Here is a 25,862-nt window from a genome sequence, read left to right as displayed (position 1 = left end):
TATGAGATATTTTTTTGGTTCGAATTACTACTATCGTTATTATGTAGTCAAACGTCAACTATCCTCCTTTATTATGCAAAATCATTTAAGGGTTATTTTTTTTTGTTTAGTCTTTCTGCAGGACTTTCTTGAATTATAAAAATGGCATATTCGAATAATGCGCTTGATTACCTACAGCAAATCAAGTTCACGCAAAATTTTGACTCCTGGAAAGGTTTTCATGCAATATGACATTATCGTGTCCTTATTCGAGCTTTTTAAGCTATCGCTCTTCTTCTGTTTTTACTTGAAAAATCCCTTGATTTTTCATTTCTAATATTTGAACAAATTTTCATGCATCGTATTATTTTAGTTTAATATTTGAATAAAGGCGACAAGTTCACCATCTGTATTTCAGTAATGACAGTAATGGCAATGTAAATGTAAGGTAACTTTTGAAATCAACAAAGTATACACAAAGTCAGTAGAGGGGATGACAGAAGAGTCGGCAGTTTATTCAATTTGTTGACTAAATAACAGTTTTCCGTCGTATTGAAAGCGGCTTGGAGCTATTAATTCGCTTAAGTGTTTCTGCTAAAAAACTAAACTGAAAGTACCATGTCTAGACCCGGAGATTGTAAGTTAAAATCCTTACACGATGCCGTTGAATCAAAAAATTTAGATTTACTAGAATCGTTATTGAAAGGAGGTGTTGATCCAAATGCGATTGACAACGACGGCATGACAGCTCTGAATTTTATATGTTCGCTTACCAAGTTGATGAAGATCGATTTAAAAATGATTCAACTTCTCATCCAGTATGGAGCTGACGTAAATACACAAGATGAAGACGGTGACAGTCCGATGATGAATCTATTTCATGACGAATCTAATGATATGAGAGTACGCATTGAGGCATTGAAAATACTTTTGAAAAATGGAGCTGACGTCACACACATTAACAATGAGAGTGAAACTATATTCAGAGACATCATCCTTTATAATCCAGCAAATTCAGATACTGCAGTAGCACTTGAACTGCTTTTAAAAAACGGCGCTGATCCAAACACGATGGTTGATAAATATGATGCGACAGCTCTTAATTTTGTATGCGATGAACCCAAGCTTACAAGGGTCCACTTGAAAATGATTCAAATTCTTCTAAAATATAAAGCCGATGTTAATATTCAAGATAAAGATGGTTTCAGTCCTATAATGAATTTATTTCGATGTCCAGAAAATTACAAATTACGCTTGAAAGTTTTCAAGTTATTACTGGAAAACCAAGCCGATGTCACATTGGTTGATAATAATGGTTATACAATATTACACCATATCTTTTTCAACGATGTAGCGAAAAATCCAATTATTTTTGAAGTAATTGAATTGTTGTTAAAAAGTGGAGTTGACGTAAATAAACAAAATGAAAAAGGTCATTCTGCACTTCATCTAGCGGCTGACCACTGTGAACATGTGAAAATAATTGATCTGCTTTTGAAAAATAGTGCTGATCCAAATAAAGCTGATAACAGGGGCAGGACACCTCTGCATTTTTTGTGTCTTCAAAAAAATTTTACGGAAGTTCACTTGAAAATGATTCAACTTCTTATCCAGTATAAAGCAGACGTCAACGTCCGAGATGAAGACGGTTGGAGTCCTATAATATACTCATTGTACCCAACAGAAGATTACAAATTTGAAAATTTGAAAGCTTGCAAGTTATTACTTGAAAACGGAGTCGATGTCACACTTGTCGACCACGAGGGTAATACAGTATTGCATCTTATCTTCCAATACAACACACTGCATCCAATTATTTTAGAAGCAGTTGAATTGCTGCTAAAAAGTGGATTTGACGTAAATGTCCAAAATAGAAATGGTAATACAGCGCTTCATGTAGCAGTGCTTTGGAAAAATAGCGACGATCCAAATATCGTTGATAACTGTGTCAGTACACCTCTGCATGCCATATGTTGTCGAACTGAATTGACGGAGGTTCATTTGAAAATTATTCAACTTCTTATCCAGTATAAGGCCGACATTAATATTCAAAATTTATGCGGATTAACTCCTATAATGAACTTACTTAATGAAACAAAAGATTGTGATTCATGCTTGGAAGTTTTCAAGTTACTAGCGAAATATCATATCAATGACACAAGTTTAGACGAATTAGGCAGACAAATGTTGCCCAAAATGTTTACATCATGGATTCCAATATCAAACATTGCAAAAGAAGTTGAATTTCTGCTAGAAAGTGGGGTAAACGTGAATATCCGAGATAAATACGGTTATTCTGTTCTGCATAATGCGGTTCAAGATTTAAAAGTAGAACAGGTTGAATTTCTATTAAAAAATGGAGCTGATCCAAATATAACTGATGTTAACGGTAACATACCTTTGAATTATAATTTTCGATTTTATAGTTCAATACAATTACTGAACAGTTTAGAGAAATTTTTGACAATACTAAAACTCAATATTGAATACAATGCAGACATTTCTCACTGTGGTGGTGATGGCAAAACTGTGTTGCACTCACTTATTATAGGATTAAGCTCATCCTCTTCAAGATATTCTTTACCATACGATGAAGAGAAAAATCATTTGGAAAGGATATCGAAATACGTACATCAGTATGTTGAAATATTGTTAAAACATGGATTAGACGTCAATGTCAAAGATCGAGATGGATTTACTGCTCTCAACGAGGCGGTGTCATATTGCAATTACGACATAGTAAAAATTCTTTTGGAACATGGGGCTGACGTCAATACTGTGCAATTCAAAGGTGGATTTTTGGAACATAAAGTGCCAGAATCCTTAAACCTATTGACGACACTAAACGTCCTAGCTATTATCGAACTGTGGCAGAGCAAAGGTTTCCAAATCAATAACCATCAGTATTTAAAGGTATTTAAGTTTTTAACGTTATTTGAAGATTCGGAAATGATCAATGATCGTCATTCATTACTACGTGAATTATGGTATAAATCAAATACGTTACTCATCAATGATCTCCACTGGAAAGATGTTTTTGAATTTGGTAGGAAAACAAAAAACATTATTTGTGTTGATCGCAGCATCCATTAATGAGTCTTTAATAAATTTCTTAAAAATATAAAACTAAAAACCAACTATACATGTTTGAAGATAATATAGTAGAAATATAATGTGCTGCGACCACCACTCAGTTTCAAAAATTTTGCTCTGTCATAACTAAAAATCGACATATTGCTTTAATATTAATTATTTTTACTTAGGTTCTGGATCTGTGATTAGAAAATACGTTGAAACTATATTTCTTGCTCTTAATGACAATTCAAAGTGTATTGATTTTGATATTGCCTCCCTAAAAAAAGTATTATATAACACCATTAAAAAACATCTTAGCTTGGTAGAATATGGAAATATGTACATGGACATTGAAACGCACAACTATTTGCGAAATACGTTGAATTCACTTGTTTCCGAGATTCCGGAAATTGTTCAACAAAGAACATACAAAGACATTCGAGATCAAGTTGACTTAGCTAAAGAGATGATCATTAGTAATAATATTTCATATCTGGATCTTTGCACTTCTAGTCCTGATAAAACGTACAGCTTATTGCAAAAGTGTGATTATGAATCAGCGAAAAACTCAGCAAATTTCAGGAGAAATTTTGATGATACTGGAAAAATCGGAGGTATTATTCGAGGATACATTACTAAAGCTTTAGTAAGGAGATTTTTGATAAAAGCGACAACTGACTCAATTAAATTAATGTCTCATGGTATTTTACCCGATTTATGTTGTGATAAAATCATCAAATTTTTAGACGTTATAGACTTAGTATCGGTATATGAAGCAGTTATTAATTATAAATTTTAAATCCGATACACACACATTTATTTAATTATTTTACATAAGTTAATTGTTATGAATAAGTAAATTAAAAACATCGGATTGTTCAATACTTTCGTATGTGAAATCGATCATACGTGTAGACGACAAGTCATAAAGAAAATTGACAGAGATTATTCCAAATAAATCATACTTTTATTTTGGATCGAGATTTTTACATTTTTTACTCCTTTCACAATTCAGAAATTGCAATCATGCATTAAAATACAGACACAATTAAAAATGTACAGTTGTTTAATCGAGCAAGAAACATATCCTGGAGTTATATTAAATATTAAATGTTAAATATTAATAGGAGAAAATAGACCATGGCAGCATTTGCTTTTATTTTGATTGTATAATAATTAAGATGATATGAATTATAGTAGGCACAATATTAAACAATGAGAGACCTAAATTTTCATGTTCAACATTTTTATAGACCTTGAATCAACATTTTTTAAAATTGTTAGTCAACATTTTTGTGTATCGCAGCTTCAACTATTGAATTGATGTTTTTTTTTAATTCATTCAAGCTGTTCTGCTGCTTTATTTCTACCGTTTAAATGTTTCGTTTTTTCAAATAATGCTCGAAGAGCGACAGTGCCGGATTCTCCGTGTTTTCTTTCGCTTCAGTCGTGAACTCCTCGTTGTCGTACCAATAGTTTTCAATATCCGCAATCTTCTCGAACCATCCGTACTTGACGAAAAGTGTCAAGATCGTCAGTACGTCGCTTAGGTCCCATTGGTATCCTCTTTTTTCAAGACTTTTAATAATATACAGAAAGCTAGATACATGTATATCTTCCTCGTTGAAGTCACTCTCAGCAGGGAAATTAAATTCCGACAAATCAGTACCGTGATCCAAGAGAAAGTCCACATTATCCTGATAACAATTCGCCACGGCTATTTCTAACGGTGTTCGACCTAACTTGTCCCGGGCGTCGATCTTTATTGGCTGGTATTTGGCGTTGCTGAGCTCGAATAATATCTCCGTCAAGACTTCGAAATGTCCGTAACCCATGGAAAGAAGGTGCAGGGGTGTCAATCCATCCTGATTGGATATGTTTGGGTCGGCACCATGTCTTAGTAGTAACTTAACCTTTTCATCATAATTACCTTGGACTGCCAAGTGTAACGGCGGATCAACTGATGCTTGTGCGAGACAATTAGGATCCTGGCCGAGTTGGAGGAATTTTTCTACGGGGTCCTCCCATCCATACTCACAGGCGACGTGGAAATGAGTGAATCCAAATTCGTCGATGTAATTCACATCGAATCGGTCGTAAATTTCAAAAAGTTCAGGGATCACCCGATCCCAGCACCAGAACTGGCGTCTATGCGCGTGATGCAATGGTGTGGTGCGACGCAAAAGTGGCTTGCCGTCTTTGTTGATAACGGGCTCGTCCTTGTAACCGGTCATTATTACAAAATCGATGATTGGAACTGCCAACTCATGATCTTTGGCGTTTTTCACATCCTCCGTAAGAAGCCATTCAATTTCTTCAGGGCTAAAAATTTCTCGTAGATCTGGATATCTGTCGCCATTCCAATTGTCGATGAAGGTGTAAAGCTGTCGAAGAAACTCGTGTCGCTCCTCGTCGATCTCCCAATTGAATTTTTCTCGTAAATTCTTCAAATTCGATTCGCAATGGTGTTCCATGTTTTCGCCTTCGCCACAGACACTTTTCTCGAATTCAATCGAATCTCACAGTTCACGTCCAAACGCAGTTTCTTATATCACAGGAGATATTTTTTTTCACGATATATTCGCTACTTGCGATCGATGCGATTTTTCATATACGGTACTGTACGGCGTCACTGAGCGAAGCGAACTGAGCAGTGAGCAACGAGGTACTCGGGAGTCGGGATGTAGCGCGAGTGGCACTGCCATCTGCGTCAAGCCGTCACTGAAACGAGTTGATACGAGATCGTGCGTCACACAACACGCAAGGCGAGATGCGATTGATGCGAGTTTAAAGAGTTGCTGTTGTTCAATCGCATGGACCAGTAATGATTCTGTAAGAAGCGATAAAACGGTTATTTACTTATTTAGCACAGTTGTAACAGTTGAAGACTAAAAAATGAATTATCATTTTTATGATGGAGAGATAAATGAGTGATAATTACCGTACTCACCGTTTTAAAGAAACACTTTCGAATTTTCGATTCGAACGCGACGAGAAAAAAGATAAACCAAAACATTTCAATGCTGTACGATAATTTTATTACAAAGATAAAATGAATACACAATGATTTTTTTTAATTGTTTTTAATTGTATTTATTTGATTACCTTGGAATATAAGCGAAATTCAATAACACAAGACATTTGAAAATACATCGAATAAATTCATCACAAATTTTGGCCTGCAGCTGCCAAGGTAATGTGCCACAAATCTTCGTTCTTCAGTTGCTCGATGATATTTTCCGAACAGAGAATCGGCAGCTTGTAGCGTGTCAGCTCCAAGAGAGCATCCACTGCCCAACGCCGGAAAAATCCTCTCGAAATTTTCTCGGACAAGTGCACAGTACAGGCGTCACTGGTCGCTCCTTTGGGGACCTCCCACAAGTCGCTCGACCGCCAAAACTTGAGATAGTTTTCATTTGTGAGAAGTTTCGCGACCTCTTTGGGCCCTAACCAGATCAAATCGTAGAGCGACAAATTCGTACTTATCGTTATTTTTTTTGCTTCAATCAAAAAATCTTCGTCGTCAAACAGATATTCCTCCAAATCCTCCGAATTCTCGAACAACCCGTACTGATCGAACAATGTCATGATCGACAAGGCCTCGTTTCGTTTCAATTCGTAGCCTCTTTTTTCGAGCTACCTGACGACACCCAAAGCGCCAGACGCTATGCTCAGTTTATAATTAAGCGATATTTTACGGCCCTTGAACCAGTTCAATAACTTATCTGCCTCGACCGAAAAGTAATTTTTAGTGGGAAAAGCGAAGTTGAACAGATCAGCGCCACGATTCAGGAGTACGTCGACTTCGTCCGGCAAGAGATTCGCCACGGCCAATTGCAGCGGCGTCCGGCCCAAATTGTCCCTCGCATCAATCTGTAACATCCGATGCATGTCATCGTTGATCTTGAAGAATTTCTTCAACAAGTGGCATTCGTCGCATTCGCTGTCGAATTTGTCTCTCTGGCAAATGATATGCAGAGGAGTCGATCCTTCCCCGTCAGCGGCGTTCGGATCGGCGCCTCTGCTCAGCAGCGATTCGATTATCTCCTCGAATCCTTTGGCCAGAGCAATGTGCAACGGTGTCTTACCGGACTCGTCCGCACCATTAACCTGTATAGGACGATATTTTTCGTGGGTGAGGTCGAACAATAAAGTCGCATAGTTGTTATAGAATTTGCCCTGACAAATCTGGTGCAGAAAAGTCCACCCCTTGGCATTGGCTATATTCGGATCCGCGCCGCTTCTCAGCAACAATTCAATCACCCGTTCGCTACCGTAGATCAAAGCCACGTGCAGCGGCGATTCCTTTGTTCCGAATTGCTCGAGACAATTGAAATCTACACCGTGATCGAGGAATTTCTGGACGACGTCGTCGCAGTCGCTCTCGCAGGCTATGTGAAAATGCGTGAGTCCATTGTCGTTGGTGTAGTTCACGTCGAATCTGTCGTCGATTTTGAAGAGATCGTGGATTATTTCACTTCCATCGTTCCTAGCCGCGTGATGTATCGGTGTGGCGCGACGCGACGATGGCTTGCCGTCTTCGCCAACGTCGGGCTCGTCTTTGTAGCCGGTGTTGACCACGAAGTCCACGAGAGGTCTTGGATCCATCGTCTTGCACTCGACAGACTCCACGAGAAGCCACTCGATAGCTTCGGGGCGAAAAATATCTCCGAGGTTAGGAAGTTGGCCCTCGTAATCGCAGATAAAGAAATAAAGTCGACGAAGAAATTCGTGACTCTTTTCGTCGATCTCCCGATTAATCTTCTCATTCAATTGGTCCGAACTGTTTGGATTTTCTTGGGACATTGTTGAACACAGTTGCACAAAGACACAATCGCTCATAATTTCAAATGTTTGTTTTTCACTCTAGTTCATGCGTATAAAGAATCACTAGCTATGTAGTTTTCAGATGTTCACGCCGCGTCGTGGTAACGTATACTGACCACTTATTCACTTACGACCGAGTATAACTCTATAGGCAAGCGAAACAAGCGAGCAGTCAGCAGAAGCAAGAGAGACAAAGATTATGACGTTACATAGACGTTACAAAAAGATAAAATTGACATATCATGCAGCACACATAGGAACCTTACTGATTCTTTCAAACTCTTGACAAGAAATCCAAAAAAAGTTATTGCTATAAGATAAAGTAAAAAAACATAATAAAATCGCAGCATATCTCTTTTTCAATTGATTTATTCGATTGACATGGAGAACATGTAATGTTGAATAACGTAAGACATATTTTAAAAATACAGAAAATGTAATCGTCATGAGTTTTGTCCTTTATAATTCGCTAAGCAGATACGCCGTAAATCTGCATTCATGAGTCGCTTGATGATCATTTCAGAGCAGAGAATTGGCAGCTGGTAGCGCGTCAGCCCCATGAAATGTTCCAGGGCCCATCTTCGGAAAAATTTTCTCGATAATTTCTCGCACAGATGCATGCAACAAGCCTTCCCAAACTTTTCGGACAAATTCCAACACAATTCGTACCGTTTTGTCAGCTCGTAATGGTCTTGGTACGTCATCACTTTCGCCGCCTGTTCGGGTTTCAATCGGACGAAATCGTACAGCGACAAGCTCGGCTTCATAAATATACTTTTTTCGCTTCTATCGCGAAACTTTTTCTGTCGTACCAAGGTTTTACAGTGGCCTTCGACTTTTCGAACAATTTGTACCGCTTGAATAACGTCATGATCGTCAAGGCGTCGCGTCGTTTCAATTCGTATCCTCTTTTCTCCAGCTGTTCGACGCAGGCCATGGCTCCGGACGCTAGACCGTATTGAAAATTGTAATCGAATTCATCGTTCTGCAGTTCCTCATCGACATCGCTCGCGGTGGGAAAAACGAAGCTCGACAGTTCAGCGCCGTTGTTCAGCAGAACGTTCACGGTATTCGGTATGAGATTCGCCACAGCGAATTGCAACGGTGTCCGGCCCTCGTTGTCTCGAGCGTCGACTTTCACGGATCGACGTTGTTCGTCGCAGATCTCGAATAGTGTCGTCGCGTAGTCCTCGTCGCGGTATCTCTGATGAAAAATAATGCGGTGCAGAGGAGTGTGTCCTTCGTTGTTTGCCAAATTCGGATTTGCGCCTCTTTTAAGCAGCAATTCAAACACCTGTTCGTTATCGTACATCACGGACAAATGCAGAGGCGTATCGCCTGTTTCCGACACAAGACAATTTGGATCCTGTCCGAGATCGAGGAATTTCTCGACGGCGTCCGTACAGCCGTTCCTGCAGGCCACGTGAAAGTGTGTCAATCCATCTTCGTCGCTGTAATTCACATTGAATTTGTCGTATATTCTGAAAAGAAGATCAGGAATGACGCAAGAGTAAAGTTTACTTCTTGATACATGATGCACCGGTGTAGTGCGACGCGACAGATTTTTGCCGTCTTCATCGACTTCGGGCTCGTCTTTGTAGCCGGTGTCGATCACAAAGTTGATGAGTCGCATTGACTCGTTCGCCTTCGATTTGACAGATTCCGTGAGAAGCCATTCGATAGCTTCGGTACGAAAAATGTTTCGTAGGTTAGGAAGTTGGCCCCGATAACCTGTGATAAAGGAATGAAGATGACGAAGAAATTCGTGACTCTTTTCGTCGATCTCCATCTGATAGACCTTCTCATTTAATTTGTTCGAACGGTTTGGATTATCTTGAGCCATTGTCCTTGTATACACACTGACACAAATACACAATATCGCTTATAATACGAACTATTTGTCACTATTTTCACAAAAATCACTGTCTGCAGTCGATTCGATCTTTTTCTGTTTACGCAGTGGCGTCGTAACTTGTACTGACCTATAATACGACATACGCTCAGTGTAAAAACGTGCGAACTGCGAGTTGTGGATTAATTGTTGACGTTTGATCGCGCGCGACTCGCACGAACACGTATACTGCAGAGTGAGAGAGAGACAAACGAATGACGGGGCCTATGCTTTGGTATTCAAACATAGAGAAAAAAATATGAATTGCGTTTACCCATTAATGACGGAAAAGCTTGATTTTTTTGTTGACTTCCGAAGCGATTTGTTGCGTAGTTTTAGGCCTCAAAAACATTTCGCACCCACCTACTTCAGTGTTAAATTTAATGCCCTTTCAGAAATTGAGCTCGAAATTTTGGTTTTTTGGATAGTATAAAAGTTATAGCTGAATCAATTTCTCGATTTTTTAAACCAGTTTACCATTAAGAAATCACGATATTAACATGATCAGAGGTGACCACGACTATCAAAGTATTTCAGGAAATTTTAATGGGATTTTCGAACCACTTTTCGAGTTTGTATTTTATGCACTCTTGCTCTCAATACTCAATAGTTTTCAAGTAAAATCGTCTCTTGTAGAAAAAATAATTAATCAGTCCACAAAGGAATTAAATTATTTTACTAATATATGCTTGATCAATTGGGGGTCGTGTATCATCACGCGAGCTTTATCAAAAATTCAGTGGACAACTATACGCTTGCTCCATTCAGAAAAACGTTTCACAAACGTCAGGGTACAAACGTGTAATGAAAGTCGATATCAGATATGACTCAATAATTTTGGTACAATTTTTATTACAAATAAAAGAAAAATATCTGCACAAGTATACCTATGGCCGATTGTATGTGAAGTCGAATGGCCAAAAAAAATTTTTTTCTGAAAATATGGAAAAATGGCCAACTTTGGGCCTCTGAAAAAGTGTCATAAAAGAAGCCCCATTTTTTCTAAATTTTTTTTTTGGGACAAATCTGACCTTGAAAACCACAAGTTTTTCATAGTTTCAGAAAAAAATTTTTTTTGGCCATTCGACTTCACAGAGAATCGGCCCTATACATAGTTACAACAGTCAATCATAATTTCTTCTTGCAACTGTGTCGTGCTTAACCTTTACATGGACTGTTTTTTTGATGGTAGAGCAAATTCAATATTTGTCCAAATTTCTTTTTGCATTTGTCGCACGCGTAATCTTTATTACCTCCATGGATTGTTTTTTGGTGAACAAGCAAATTCCATTTTCGTGAAAATTTTTGCTTGCACATGTGGCATGCGTAATCTTTGCGTCCTTCGTGGACTGTATTTTGATGCAAAAACAAATTAACTTTACGTGTGAATTTTTTTTCGCACTTATCACATGTGTAATCTTTGCGATCATCGTGGACTGTATTTTTATGTCTTCTCAAACTGCTGTTATCCCTAAATATCTTCTTGCACCTGTCACATGCGAAATCTTTGCCACTTTCGTGAACTGTCCTTTGGTGAAAAAGTAAATGACATTTTTATGTAAATTTCTTTTCGCACTTGTCACAGGCGTAATCTTTGCGATCTTCGTGTACAACTTTACGGTGTTTAAACAAATTTGATTTTTGTCCAAACGTCTTCTTGCACACATCGCATGCAAAATCTTTGTGAAATTCGTGTACTGTCCTTTGGTGGACGAGCAAATGCGATTTGTGCCCAAACTTTTTGTTGAGGTACCGATTTATCTGTTTACACATTATCTGTACAATATTTGAAACAATTAAAAGTTTTAACTTGGCGATAATTGTTTTGAGGAAAATTTTGATCTACTAAAACTAAGTACTTTTCAAAAAAACTCCCGACACAACCGGGAACATGTATACTCGCCGCTGTGCGAGTCATCTGCTCCATGCGCTTGTATATTACATATACTACGACGAAAACGAGACTAGTAAGAAAGCTATAAAAAATAGTGAATAATGCATCAATTGATGAAGAAGATTCTTGAATCGTCAAGATGATAATGAGCGATAAAGAAAAGCGATGACGGAAATTAAGATCCTTGTTAGTTAGTTTGCAAAAAAAAAAAAAAACGATTTTATTAATGATTTTGAAGGCTGTAATTCTTATGTGACCAACGCGTTCATTTGAAAGTGATTGTTGTGTTACAAATATAGAAATGAAAATGTAACTGAAATTTTAATTGGACTTTATTGAAAAAATGTTATTACTGTACAATGTAGCTAATAAATAGGTAAATGTGTACATAATATGAAAAGTCTGTAACATTAAATTGCACCAGCCATAAAAAAAAAATGTAAATGTCGTGATGACTATCGCGAGGTCCAGCTTCGTCAAACAAATAAGCCGCAAATAGTCGTTCTTCAACTGCACAATGATCATTTCACAACAAAGAATCGACATGTTAGTAGCTCGTGAGTTCCAAAAAATGATCCAGTGCCCGGAAAAATCGTCTCGATAGTTTCTCGTACAAATGCACACAGCAAGCCTCTGGTGGCTCGTTGCCGCTGAGCCTCCTCAATTTGCACGATTTCGCCAAGTCGTAATAGTCCTCATATGTAACTAGCTTTGCTGCCTTTTCAAATCAATTCGTAAAGCCATGAATTCGGACGTTCCAATGGCTTTTCGGCTTCTCTCGCTACCGTCTTCTCGTCATTTTCATCATCGTCTTCATTTTCATCGTCATTTTCATTTGCTACGATTCTTTTCGCTTTTATCGCGAACTCTTCGCCATCAAACCGACCCTCGTCGATATCGTCATACTTTGATCATTATGTATACTATAGTTGAACGCCATCGATCCTCCTTCATTACGAAAAATCATTCTAGTGTTATTCATCCTTTAAAGGGAAGCATTCTCACATATGATGCTCGAAAAAGCAATAAAATCCGTCGATAACAAAGAATAAGTCAAATAACTTACGATACGATGTACTTTTTCAGACTTGACATGAAATGGCATATTCGCGGGATAATGGGCTAGATAAAATATTACATATGCCGAGATCAAGTCCATGCGTATAACATTAACTCTGAGCTTTTCAAGCATTATGACATTATCGTGTTTTTATTTGAGCTTTTTAAGCTCTCCCTTCTTTACTGTTTTTGTTTTTTCATTTTAACGTTTAATCTCACATCTTGTTATTCGTAGTTGGAGATTTGAATAGAGGCGACAAGTTCACCATCTGTATTTCAGTAATGACAGTAATGACGATGTGAATGTATCAAAATCAGTAGAGGGGATGACAGAAGAGTCGGCAGTTTATTCAATTTGGCGACTAAGTAACAGTTTTCCGTCGTGTTGAAAGCGGCTCGGAGCTGTTAATTCGTTCAAGTGTTTCTGCTCAAGAGCTAAAGTGAAAGTACCATGTCTCGACCCGAAGATTGTGAGTTAAAATCCCTACACGATGCCGTTAAATCGAAAAATTTAGATTTACTGGAATCGTTATTTAAAAGGGGTGCTGATCCAAATACGGTTGATGACAAGGGCAGAACAGCTCTGAATTTTATATGTTATCAAGCTAAGTTGTCAGAGATTAATTTGAAAATGATTCAACTTCTCATCCAGTATGGAGCCGACGTAAATACACAAGATGAATACGGTAACAGTCCGATGATGAATCTATTTTATGACGAATCCAATGGTATGAGAGTACGCATTGAGGCATTGAAAATACTTTTGCAAAATGGAGCTAACTTCACACGAGTCAACCACAAGGGTAATAGTCCGATGATGAATCTATTTTATGACGAATATAATGATATGAGAGTACGCTTAGAGACATTGAAAATACTTTTGAAAAACGAAGCTGACGTCACACGTGCCAACCACAAGGGTAGAACTATATTCAGAAACATTATTCTTTGTAATCCAGCAAATCCAGACACGGAAGTGGCACTTGAACTGCTTTTGAAAAACGGCGTGATCCAAACATGATAGTTGATGATGAATGTGGTATGACGGCTCTTAATTTTATATGTGATGAATCAATGCTTACGAGGGTCCACTTGAAAATGATTCAAATTCTTTTAAAATATAAAGCCGATGTTAATATCCAAGATAAAAATGGTTTCAGTCCTATAATGAATTTATTTCGATTTCCAGAAAATTACAAATTACGCTTGAAAGTTTTAAAATTATTACTGGAAAACGGAGCTGATGTCACACTTGTCGACCACAGGGGTATTACAATATTATATATTATCTGTCACTGCGATGCAGAAAATAATCCAATCATTCTAGAAGCAGTTGAATTGTTGTTTAAAATCGGAATTGACGTAAATGTCAAAAACGAATATGGTCATACAGCGCTTCATATAGCAGTTAAAGACTGTAAAGACATAAAAGTGATTGAGCTGCTTTTGAAAAATGGTGCTGATCCAAATATCGTTGATAACTGGCGCAAGACACCTATGCATTTGATATGTGCTCAAAATTTTTTGACGAGATTTCACTTGGAAATAATTAAACTTCTCATTCAGTATAAAGCCAACGTTAATGCCCAAAATAAAGATGGTTACAGTCCTATAATGTACTTATTATGTGCTCCAAATAATTATAAACTACACCTGGAAGTTTGTAAGTTATTACTGGCGTACGGAGCCAATGTCACACTTGTCGACCACGAGGGTAATACAGTATTGCATCATATCATCAAATACAATGCAGAGGAAATTCCAATTATTTTAGCAGCAGTTAAATTGTTGATAGAACGTGGAGTTGACGTAAATGTCCGAAATGGAAATGGTTATTCTGCACTTCATATAGCAGTTGAATACTGTAAAGATATTAAAGTGATTGATCTGCTTTTGAAAAATGGCGCCGATCCAAATATCGTTGATAACTGGGGCTTGACACCTCTGCATTTTTTGTGTCGTCGAACTGCGTGGACGGAAGTTCACTCGAAACTGATACAACTTCTTATCCAGAATAAAGCCGATCCTCATGTAAAAAGTCTTCAAAATATTAGTCCAATAATGTACCTTTTTGAACATGAATTATTATCTTATAATGAATTCATACTATTCATGGAAATTTTTGGATTACTAGTGAAAAGCGGAACCGATTTAAAAAATGTTGACGTATTCAGTAAATCAATGTTGTTGCACCGAATTCTTCGTTGCGATCATTGGGGGTATTTGCTAGTAGAGCAGCTAGTAGAGGGACTTGAATTTCTGTTAAAAAATGGGGCGGACGTAAACATGAAAGATAATAACGGTAAAACTGCATTACATCAAGCGTTTCATCATACCAAACATGTGGCATTTCTATTAAAAAATGGAGCTGATCCAAACATAACTGATGTCAAAGGCAACATACCCTTGAATTATACTTTCGACAATTTCCATAGATATTTAAATGACCATCATCTCGAACATTATTTGGAGAAACTTTTGGAATTACTGAAACTCAATGTTGAACACAATGCAGACCCTTCCCACGTCGGTGGTGATGGCAAAACTGTGTTGCACTCACTGATTGAGAAAATACGCTTATTTACTTTAAAACCCAAAAAAGCAGATTGGGAAGCGGTCTCGAAATTCGTTCATCAATATATGGAAATACTATTAAAACATGGATTAGATGTCAATATCAAAGATGGAGATGGATTTACTGCTCTCAATTTGGCGGTGTCACATTGCAATTACGACGTAACAAAAATTCTTGTGGAACATGGGGCTGATGCAAATACTGTGCAATTCAAAGGTGGATTATTGGAAAATAAAGAGCCACAATCCTTAAACCTATTGACGACACTAAACGTCCTAGCTATTATCGAACTCTGGCAGAGCAAAGGTTTCCGAATCAACAATTATCAGTATTTAAGATTATTTAAATTTTTGACTTTATTTGAAGATTCAAAAATTAACAATGATCTTCATTCATTACTACCTAATTTCTGTCATAATGTTTCGCCAATCATCTGCGATCCCCAATGGATAGATAATTTTGAATGTGGTGAGAAAGCAAAAAACATTATTCGTGTTGGTCGCAGCATCCATTAATTAATCTTTAATAAATTTCTTAAAAATATAAAACTATAGAAACGTTTGAAGATAATATAGTAGCAATATAATGTGTACTGCGACCTCCACTCGGTTTCAAATATTTTGCTCTGTCATACATAAAAATCAACATATTGCTTTAATATTAATTATTTTTATTTAGGTTCTGGATCTGTGATTAGAAAATACGTTGAAACTATATTTCTTGCTATTAATGACAGTTCTAAATGTACTAAGGTTAATATAGCCACCCTGAAATTAGTATTATACAAAACCATTAAACTACATCTTAGCTTGGTAGAATATGGAAATATGTACATGGACATTGAAACGCACAACTATTTGCGAAATACGTTGAATTCACTTGTTTCCGAGATTCCGGAAATTGTACAACCAAGAATATTCAAAGGCATTCGAGATCAAGTTGACTTAGCTAAAGAAATGATCATTAGTAATAATATTTCATATCTGGATCTTTGCACTTCTAGTCCCGATAAAACGTACAGCTTATTGCAAAAGTGTGATTATGAATCAGCATTAAACTCAGAAGCTTTCAGGAGAAATTTTCATGACATTGGAGGTATTATTCGTGGATACGTCATTAAAGCTTTAGTAAGGAGATTTATAACGCAATCGACAACTGACTCTATCAAACTATTGTTTGAGGGTATTTTACCCGATTTATGTTGTGATAAAATCGTTGAATTTTTAGACGTTATAGACTTAGTATCTGTATTTGAAGCAGTTATAAATTGTTAATCTTAATTTCGATACACGTATTTGTTAAAAACTAGTAAAATAAAAAATATCGAATAACTTGAAAGTTTTGTATGTGAAATCGATCATAAGTGTAGATAACAAGTCATAAATAAAATTGACAAATAATGCCAAAAAATTCATGATTATGTGTTGAGCTTAAGGTTATATTTTTCTTTTAACTGTCTTTTCATCATTCACACGTTGCAATATTAAAATATCGACGCTTTGAAAAATAAATTGAGATTAAGTACGCAAAAAGAACAGAACAAGGCATCGTTTGTTTTGTGCGAATATATAATCAATAAATTATAGTACATACCATATTGAATGATGAAAGATGTACTATATTTTAAAACTATGAAATTCTTATAAACATGAACCATAATTTTCTAATTTTTCACAGCAATACTGATGACTTTTGGGTTTTCAACATTTAGTTGTTGAGTCGTCGCGGCAGTCGAGTAGCATATATTCATAATTAAAAGTTCCTTGAAAGCTACTAGAAATCATAAGCATCATCTGACCAATTTTTATAATTTTATTACATACGCATTATTTATGCAAATATTACCTCGGGACATTCTTTTCAATTTGAGCTATGTATCTCCAATAGTTTCCAAGTATGTTAAAAAGAAGCAGGAAACACATGGTTTTTTGATAACTCCAGTGAAGCAAAATTATAAATTTTGAGGTATAAACGAAATGCATCCAACAAAAAGTGCGATATTAGAATCTGAAAACGGCATTACAAAATTGAAATTTTCAAAAGCTTGTACTTTGATGAAAAATTGTATAATATTTTAGAATCCGGCTTATAAAAAAGATTGAAGCATTATTTTGTAAGCTATATTCAATTCTGGGCCAAAAAAAAAAAGATTTTTGCGTACTTCGAGAAAAGTGTATTCATTTCGGCTAAGCATAATGATCGATGCATAATACGATAATTTTTTATCAACGTACAAGCTTTCATTATTCTCAGATTCTTTGAGAGAGAAAAATTAATTTTTTCAATATTATTTAAATGGAAAATCAATATGCTCGAACGACGATCTTTGTCTTATGGTTAAAAATCTTTGATTTAATTTTTTTCAAAACATACATTTGAAACAAATGGAAAATGAGCCAAAGTTGTCACTATGCTCATCATAAATTACTCCATGGCAGTTAATTCAATTGTAGTGTGTGTCAAAGTCATTGAAAATAATATTGTGGATGAAATTTGGACTTTTTAATGGTAGAAACATGTTGTATCGGTTATTTTTCATGACTCTTTAAGAGTAGTATATTTTTTAAAAATTCAATTGCGTTTACACATGAAATTCTTTGACAAAGAGTTAAATTCCCAGGAAATAGTAAAACTTGGCTTAGATCGTCAAGTAGAAATAACAATTTTCACGATTCAGGTTGCGGACACCATCTCTTTACATCAAAAATGGCTTCCATAACTATTATCAGGTGTTTTAAAGAAATATAAATTATTTCACTCTAATGTATACCGGGGTCATGTCCATTTACTCTGAAGCGAGCTTTTCATGTAATATGACATTATCGTGTTTTTATTCGAGCTTCTTAAGGAGGTTCCCTCGGGTAACACGCTAGTCAATTGAGAGTTCGCGCAGTAACATGGGTTAAGTTAGCTGGCTTGTCGTCTGCTAGCCCTAAACGAGCCGAAAAAGTCGTGTTTTCGCGTCTTTTATTAAAAAAATATTGAAAAAACGGCAGGCTACCTCTACTTTGAGACACGGTTTTTGAAAGATAAGAACTTTCTCTACAATTTATATATAATCATTCCTCTGCGAACTTTGATTTCTTTTCATAAATTGTAAATGTATCTCAAATTTTCATAAATTCCTATGTTGCCCATGTTAATTTTCGAAACTTTGATCGCGTTTTTCTCGAGATTTTGCCTGGCTTGGGCATATGAGAGTTATACCGTTGGATTCGGGAGGTCAAAATCTATCGATATTGATATATGTACTTCTTGCGAACTTTGCAAGGGAACCTCCTTAAGCTCTCCCTTCTTTACTGTTTTTGATTTTCATTTTAACGCTTAATCTCACATCTTGTTATTCGTAGTTTGAGATTTGAATAGAGGCGACAAGTTCACCATCTGTATTTCAGTAATGACAGTAATGACGATGTGAATGTAAGGAAACTCTTGAAATCAACAAAGTATACACAAAATCAGTAGAGGGGATGACAGAAGAGTCGGCAGTTTATTCAATTTGACGACTAAGTAACAGTTTTCCGTCGTGTTGAAAGCGGCTCGGAGCTGTTAATTCGTTCAAGTGTTTCTGCTCAAGAGCTAAAGTGAAAGTACCATGTCTCGACCCGAAGATTGTGAGTTAAAATCCCTACACGATGCCGTTGAATCGAAAGATTTAGATTTACTGGAATCGTTATTGAAAGGAGGCGTCGATCCAAATGCGGTCGACGACCAGGGCATGACAGCTCTGAATAAAATTTGCGAGATAGTTCGGCTGCAGGACGTCCACTTGACGATGGTTCGAGCCCTTCTCCGGCACAATGCCGACGTGAATATCGAGAGCCACGACGACATGAGTCCGCTGGTGAACTTGTTTCGAGGCGGGAAGAGTCACAAGCTGCGCTTGGAAATTTTCAAGCTGCTGCTGGAGAACGGAGCCAACGTCAACCGCGTCGACTCCGACCGCGACACAATTCTGCATATCGTCCTTCGCAGCGAGGCGTGGCGGCCGAATCTCATGGAGGTAGTTGAATTGTTAATGGTCAGATGTCGGATCGACGTGAACGCCAGAAACGTGGACGGTCACACGCCGATTCACGCGGCGATCGGACACTGCCTCGAGACGAAGGCGATCGAGCTGCTGCTGCAAAATGGCGCCGATCCGAATATCGTCAACCACCTCGGCATGGCGCCCATCAATACGATATGCTGCGAGCCCAACTTATCGGCCGTACACGTTCAAATCGTTCAGCTTCTTGTTCAGCACGGAGCCGACCTCGATATCCGAAGAGACGATGGCTACACGCCCATGATGGACTTGGTGCGCTCGACGGAGAGCCACAAGTGGCGTCTGCAAATTTTCAAGCTGCTAGTGGAAGGCGGAGCCAACGCCAAGCTCGTCCAAAGCCGGAAGCTCAACACGATCGGCCACTTCGTCTTTCACACCTACGCGAAGAGTGCCAACATCGTGCCGACGGTCAAGGTGCTGCTGCAGAGCAGCGTCGACCTGGACGCCCGTAACGTTAGGGGCTGGACGGCGCTTCATTTCGCGGTCACGCGCTGCCAGAATCTGGAGGCGCTCGAGCTGCTCCTGAAAAGCAAAGCCAATCCAAACGTGGCCGATCATCGGGGGAAGACGGCGCTGCATTTGTTAGGCCGTCGGCGTACCGAGCAGGAGGATGGCAAGTTTACGGGTAATCAACTTAAAATGATCGATCTTCTCATCGAGCACGGAGCCGATCTCAGGCTTAGAGATGGCAAGCTCAATAGCCCGATCGTGCAATTATTTTTGGGCGCGAGAGACGAGCAGTCGCGCATGAAAATGTTCAAGATGTTTCTGGAAATCGAACCCGATGACATAGATCTGCCTAAATACTCTAGAATGTTGTTGCACAACATCTTCGATGCCAGTGACGAATTTTCGAGCATCGAAAGGGAGGCCAAATTTCTGATGAAACACGCGGGGAACGTGAACGACGAAGACAAGAAAGGTCGCCGCCTTCTGCACGACGCGGTCAACATGCTGAAGGCGGATCACGTCGAGTTTCTGTTCCGGCACGGAGCCGACGCGAATGTGCCCGACGACAACGGCTGCATAGCGTTGAATTATTGCACGACGATCTGGGACGTGGACGTGATCCAAGTCCGGAATTTGGAGAAATTTTTGAGGATACTGAGACTCAACGCAGAAAACGGGGCGACACTTTCTCACTGGGATCACGAGGGCAAGACCGTACTGCACCGCCTGATCGAAGAATTCAGCTTGTACTCGTTGACGCATCCGGAGGAACGTCACTTGGCAACGGTCTCGAGATACGTACATCAATATATCGAGATTCTTTTGAGACACGGATTGAACGTCGATGTGAGGGACCGTCAAGGATGCACCCCGCTCGACGTGGCGGTGTCGCACTGCAATTACGAACTGGTGAAGTTATTCGTGGAGCGCGGAGCCGACCTCGCCGCGGTGCGATTCAGGGGTGGCTATTTGGAACACGAGGTGCCGGAAGCCCTGAATTTAACCACGACTCAGAACGTCCTGGCTATCATCGAGCTCTGGCAGAGCAAAGGTGTCCAAATCAACAAGCAGCAGTATTTGACCCTCTTTAAATTTTTGACGTTGCAAAAAGATTTACAAATTCACGACGAACGTTTTAGGGAAATGATTAAGTTTTGGAAAGACAATTTTCTTACCGGAACCAGCGTTGCTCTCTGCAATTTTTCTTACTGGAGCGATATCTACGATTACGGTGAGAAAACGAAAAAAAAACAATGTTCGACCCATTGTTTTGATGTTAATTATTTTTATTTACAGGTTCTGGATCTGTGATTAGAAAATTCGTCCTAACGACGATTCACGCTTTCGATCTAAGACTCAGAAGAGATGAACGCTATACTCATATGCGATTAATATTATTTTTAACGATCGAGCTGCATCTTTACTTGGCCGAATATGGAAACATGTACATGGACACGGAAACGCGCAACTATTTGCGAGACATGTGCAATTTAGTGATTCCAGACACTCCGGAAAATCGCGAACTGCATAGACCGATGAGGAATGCGCTACACTCAATGATTGAACGACAAGTTGACTTAGCTAAAGAGATGATCATTAGTAATAATATTTCATATCTGGATCTTTGCACTTCTAATCACGATGAAACGTACAGCTTATTGCAAAAGTGTGATTATGAATCAGCGATAAACTCAGCAAATTTCAAGAATAATTTTGATGGTACTGGAAAAATCGGAGGCATTATTCAAGGATACATTACTAAAGCTTTAGTAAGGAGATCAATAAAAAAAGTGGCAAGCGAATCTTTGCTAAAATTATGTAAAGGTATAATACCCGATTTATGTTGCGATAAAATCATCGAGTTTTTAGACAATACAGACTTGGTATCTGTATATGAAGCAAGTGAATCATAAATTTCTGAGTCATGTTCAGATTTCGGAATGATAAATATTCGGAATCGTAAATATTCGGAATGTTTAAAATTCAGAATGTTTGAAAATCGGAATATTGAAAACGGAACATGAGAAATTCGGAAAAACAAAATTTCGGAATAAAAAAATTTCGGAATGAAAAAATTTCGGAAAAATTAAAATTCGAAATCCACAATATTGTTAGTGGAGAATGTAGACAATAAAATTTCCCATTAAAAATTTTGTGGATTCCGAATTTTAATTTTTCCGAAATTTTTTCATTCCGAAATTTTTTTATTCCGAAATTTTGTTTTTCCGAATTTCTCATGTTACGTTTTCAATATTCCGATTTTCAAACATTCCGAATTTTAAATATTCCGAATATTTACGATTCCGAATATTTATCATTCCGAAATCTGAACATGACTCAAATTTCTTGCCTCAGAGTGAAACAAAAAAATAGAATTTCTCGACGCTTTTGTATGTATGAAATCAGTCGTATGTGTAAACAATAATTCAAATTGACATGCACTTTTCCTATTAATTAAACTTTAATTTTGGAGCAAGGCTTTTACTTTTTTAAGCTGTCCTTTCATAATCCAGAAACTGCAATCATGCATTCAAATACAGTTTCTTTGAAAAATATACTTACCTTGAATCAAGCAAAAAATACATCTTGTCTTAATGATAAAACGCACCATAGCAGCTCTTACTTTTATTTTGATCACATGACAATATAGAGATGATGTAAACACAATATTGAACCATGACAGACGTACATTTTGAAATTCTATGTATCTTAAATCAACCTTTTCTTAATTTTAGTCAACATTTTTTCAATTTTTTAAACCGAGTGTTATGAGTTCTATATTTTAATAATTGATCTGAAAACTTTTTAAAATATGTATTTAGTGTTGTTACGGACCCGTATTTTCTTGCCCTACGGGTGCTACTGCCCATGCACAAGCAGTGCCGATCAGCTTAGCTGATCGGGCACCCCTGAGCTTTGACTACCGAAAAACGGTGTACAAAGCTACGTGGCGCCAAACTATAGGTTTGGCGCTGACGTTAAGCTCCGAAGGCGACTTTCGCATCGTAGCGGCGCGTAATGCAGCGTCGACTGACTTTTCGTTCGGTTGTTGCCTAGCAACGCCTTTTATTGTTAATTTGCTTTCCTTTTTCTTTTTTTCCCTTAGATTTCATTGTGCTTACAGAGAGCGACGAGGCAACTCCAAATAAAACATTTTATAATTCAAATCGTTGTTTTAATTTATTTCGCCAAAGCGATTACAAGTGTCTTCTTTTTTCTCTTTAAAATAAGTACATTCCCTAACACTATACAAACATTTGAGGTTCGATTGTCAAAAACTACCCGAAAAAAAACCAATTGGTGCAGCATTTCTTGATTCTTCAACAATTCGGAGGAGTAAGTCATTTTACCTCTTTTTTTTAATCAATGAATTTATGCAGTGCATTAAAGTATGGGACTTGGCCAGCGGACAGTTGAAGATATCGCTTAGAGGCCATAAAACTAATGTACAATGAATTGCTGTTTGTCTAAGTCATTCACGTTCATTTGCGTAGACATGACTGCTGTGCATTCTCTGGCGCTTCATTCTACCATAGACGTATTGATAACAGCTGGTAGAGATTGTGCAGCAAGAGTATGGTATATGAGAACCAAAGTAAATACTCACACTATCACTACATATGTGTTCTATGTCATCCACAGATTATTACTGGCAGTCATGATAGTACAATCAAGCTATATGATTTGGCTTCTGAAAAATTAACAGCTACTCTTACAAATCATAGAAAGAGCTTGAGGGTTTTGAAATTTTATCCAACTTTGAACAACACATTTATTTTTGGATCTTCAGACAATATTAAACAGTGAAAATTGATAATAGAAAGTTTATTCAGAACTTATCCAGGCACAATGCAATTATCAACAGCATTGGAGCCAATGAAGATGGTATTTTGGTTTCTGGAGCCAATAATGGAAGTATGCATTTATGTAATCAAAGGACAGGGTACAGTTTTCATTTATTATAGGTTCCAGCTCATCCTGGTTCAATGGATTGCAAAGCTGCTATACACGTTGTAATGTTTGATCATTTAGGATCAAGTATTATAACAACACAGACAGATAAGACTATTGAAATTTATAAAGAATATGATTCAGCATCAGAATTAAATAATTCAATTAATTTTAAATGCACAATATGTAAATACAAATATACATAATTAAATTACAAGATGAAAGATATTTGATAATTTATAAAAATAAATCTCAGAAAAAAATTTTTTTTAATAACATCACATTTTTTCATTCAAGCTTTTGTCAATTATTTATTAATTAGTCAATCACATTGTTTTCATATCTCTGGTTTCAAAATAAGCAGATTTTGATCAACTAAATTTAATAATTTATTTTCATATCTTTTATTTGTCAAAAATTCAATTATAGATTTTTACAAAGTTTAAGTTGTTTTGGAAATAAATGAGCAGTAATTTTAGAAGAAAAGCAGCAAAAATTAGTGTTTTATCTGCAGTCATGCATAAAACTAGCAGTGATAATATTTTATAAGGAAACTCTTTGCCAATCTATTTGCATCGGCTTTTTTATGATGCAAGTTTTTAATTGTGTTAATATTTGGCTCTGGAATCCAGTTAAAATTATTGAACGTTTATTTCACGTTAATTATTACTAAAAAATTGAACTGAATAAAATTAATTCACATTACTTGTTTACTTGGGTTATTATTCTTTTAATTCCGAGTAAGTTTTACCAAACTCAGTAATTTGCTCAAAAAGTCAAAACGGATTCAAGCTCATGTTGCATATATGAGGGAAACTTCAAAAAGGATAAGCAAAGCGTTCGTATATAGATTTTAAAAAAATTTCAAGAATTTTTTAGTTTCAAGTGATTTAAAATAATCTTTTTATTAAAAATGTTGAATTCTAGTTCGCGCAATAGTAAATTTAATTGAGAACAATACATTTTTTTACAGTTAGTCTGCTTACGACTACTCATTTTTTATGAATAGTAGTCATTATGGAAATGCTTGACATTAATAACAATACCATTTGAAATATTTTTTTGATTACCTTACCTATATGAATTGACTTATTTTGGCGATCTTTCAGATAAAATTATGTTTCAAAAAAATCAGATCAGTTTAAAACCACTTTGGCAAAAAAAATATCACTTTGAGCTTTCTTCGCTAGATGTCGAGTATAATTTTAACGTGAATCTGCAAGTGACAAAGTGAAAATAATACTCTTAGAGTGGAGTTGAAAAACTTTACACTTTTAAATCTACTTTTCTTTACTTTAAATCTGCAAATGGCAAAGTAAAGATAATTTTATATATAAATGTCTTATATAAATGTCTTATATAAATGTCTAAGCTTTTCATTAAAATGAGGGTCTATGATTATCAAGCAATTTTAAATAAAATCCTTTACAGTATTGTTATTATATTTCAATTGGCAAATCGACATGACGACGATAATTTCAAATGTATACACTTAATAATATTCATTGAAAGTGTGTTTCAATCGTAAGAATCGAAGTTTATGGAGTCGAAAAATAGTTTAAACCGGATACTTGGAGTACAAAAGACCACATTCAATTTTCTATTTAAAGCCTGCGCAAGAAATTATAATTTTTTCTGTTGTGTCCCGTGAAAATAAAAAAAAAATTCGCATTACAATGGGCATTATATACACAGTGTCGGTCAAAAAAAAGACGCGTGGAATTCGAACGATGAAATTTCCTCTCCGAACATTGTATAAACAAATTTTAGATATTGCTCGTCCATCGAAAAAGTCAAAGCCCAAATTAACGCATCGATCGAACGAAAAACTCAATTATCGATCGTACACACAGTGTCCACGTACGAAGCTCTGTATCGGATACCAAAGCTCGAAAATCGTCGCACGCTTTATACGACAAACGTACACACATCGTGTATCTATACATCTGCACTATATATATAATAATAATAACGCGTTACAACTGAGCTTCACGCGCATTTACCTTTCGCAGTGCTGCCGCTGCCGCCGCCACTCTACTCTGCTCTCTCTCTCTCTCTCCCGCAAGCTTCTCAACACACACGCGCGTGTTCAGTTTCGTCGAATACGTTGGCC

At 37.0% G+C, this 25,862-nt stretch overlaps 4 protein-coding genes and 1 pseudogene across 5 annotated transcripts; 4 read left to right on the top strand and 1 right to left on the bottom strand.

Annotated features, from left to right (window-relative positions):
* The first annotated feature begins 543 nt into the window (after positions 1-543).
* LOC111694147 (putative ankyrin repeat protein RF_0381) lies at positions 544-3,863 on the top strand. Of its 2 annotated transcripts, XM_023461056.1 has the most exons (3): positions 544-2,368; positions 2,477-3,025; positions 3,243-3,863. In XM_023461056.1, the coding sequence occupies exons 1-3, from the start codon at positions 598-600 to the stop codon at positions 3,851-3,853; spliced, it is 2,931 nt and encodes a 976-aa protein (XP_023316824.1). In that variant the 5' UTR covers positions 544-597; the 3' UTR covers positions 3,854-3,863. The 2 variants fall into 2 exon arrangements, with proteins under 2 accessions (XP_023316824.1, XP_023316823.1); XM_023461055.1 differs by having other exon boundaries at positions 544-3,025.
* Positions 3,864-6,690: 2,827 nt separating this feature from the next.
* Positions 6,691-7,860, bottom strand: LOC106654285 (putative ankyrin repeat protein RF_0381). Its single transcript, XM_014374078.1, has 2 exons — positions 7,610-7,860; positions 6,691-7,495 (listed from the first exon to the last, which is right to left on the bottom strand). Exons 1-2 carry the CDS (start codon positions 7,858-7,860, stop codon positions 6,691-6,693), a joined length of 1,056 nt encoding a protein of 351 aa, XP_014229564.1.
* A 5,316-nt stretch (positions 7,861-13,176) lies between these two features.
* On the top strand, positions 13,177-13,622 carry LOC111694149 (ankyrin repeat domain-containing protein 54-like). Its single transcript, XM_023461067.1, has 2 exons — positions 13,177-13,528; positions 13,591-13,622. Exons 1-2 carry the CDS (start codon positions 13,177-13,179, stop codon positions 13,620-13,622), a joined length of 384 nt encoding a protein of 127 aa, XP_023316835.1.
* LOC106654298 lies at positions 13,526-22,274 on the top strand. The gene is made up of 6 exons (XM_023461066.1): positions 13,526-15,768; positions 15,979-16,569; positions 17,978-18,029; positions 18,886-21,029; positions 21,095-21,713; positions 22,142-22,274. The coding sequence occupies exons 1-5, from the start codon at positions 13,743-13,745 to the stop codon at positions 21,709-21,711; spliced, it is 5,430 nt and encodes a 1,809-aa protein (XP_023316834.1). The 5' UTR covers positions 13,526-13,742; the 3' UTR covers positions 21,712-21,713; positions 22,142-22,274.
* A 740-nt stretch (positions 22,275-23,014) lies between these two features.
* On the top strand, positions 23,015-23,955 carry LOC106654283 (annotated as a pseudogene).
* Positions 23,956-25,862: the final 1,907 nt, after the last annotated feature.

Source organism: Trichogramma pretiosum, unplaced genomic scaffold, assembly GCF_000599845.2.
Source record: "Trichogramma pretiosum strain Unisexual culture from Peru unplaced genomic scaffold, Tpre_2.0 scaffold94, whole genome shotgun sequence".
NCBI lineage: Eukaryota > Metazoa > Arthropoda > Insecta > Hymenoptera > Trichogrammatidae > Trichogramma > Trichogramma pretiosum.
This window is presented reverse-complemented; position numbering and strand designations above follow the sequence as displayed.

What these genes read in the sequence shown, in the direction of transcription:
- LOC111694147 (XM_023461055.1), top strand. Translation starts at nt 598, where the DNA reads ATGTCTAGACCCGGAGATTGTAAGTTAAAATCCTTACACGATGCCGTT. An exon ending in GAAAGATGTTTTTGAATTTG is followed by an intron (nt 3,026 to 3,242) that starts GTAGGAAAACAA and finishes ATTTTTACTTAG; the next exon opens with GTTCTGGATCTGTGATTAGA.
- LOC106654285 (XM_014374078.1), bottom strand. Translation starts at nt 7,860, where the DNA reads ATGTCCCAAGAAAATCCAAACAGTTCGGACCAATTGAATGAGAAGATT. An exon ending in AACACCGGCTACAAAGACGA is followed by an intron (nt 7,496 to 7,609) that starts GCCCGACGTTGG and finishes AATCGACGACAG; the next exon opens with ATTCGACGTGAACTACACCA.
- LOC111694149 (XM_023461067.1), top strand. Translation starts at nt 13,177, where the DNA reads ATGTCTCGACCCGAAGATTGTGAGTTAAAATCCCTACACGATGCCGTT. An exon ending in CACACGAGTCAACCACAAGG is followed by an intron (nt 13,529 to 13,590) that starts GTAATAGTCCGA and finishes GTACGCTTAGAG; the next exon opens with ACATTGAAAATACTTTTGAA.
- LOC106654298 (XM_023461066.1), top strand. Translation starts at nt 13,743, where the DNA reads ATGATAGTTGATGATGAATGTGGTATGACGGCTCTTAATTTTATATGT. An exon ending in ATTTGAAGCAGTTATAAATT is followed by an intron (nt 16,570 to 17,977) that starts GTTAATCTTAAT and finishes TTCACGATTCAG; the next exon opens with GTTGCGGACACCATCTCTTT. An exon ending in GCTTCCATAACTATTATCAG is followed by an intron (nt 18,030 to 18,885) that starts GTGTTTTAAAGA and finishes CAAGAGCTAAAG; the next exon opens with TGAAAGTACCATGTCTCGAC.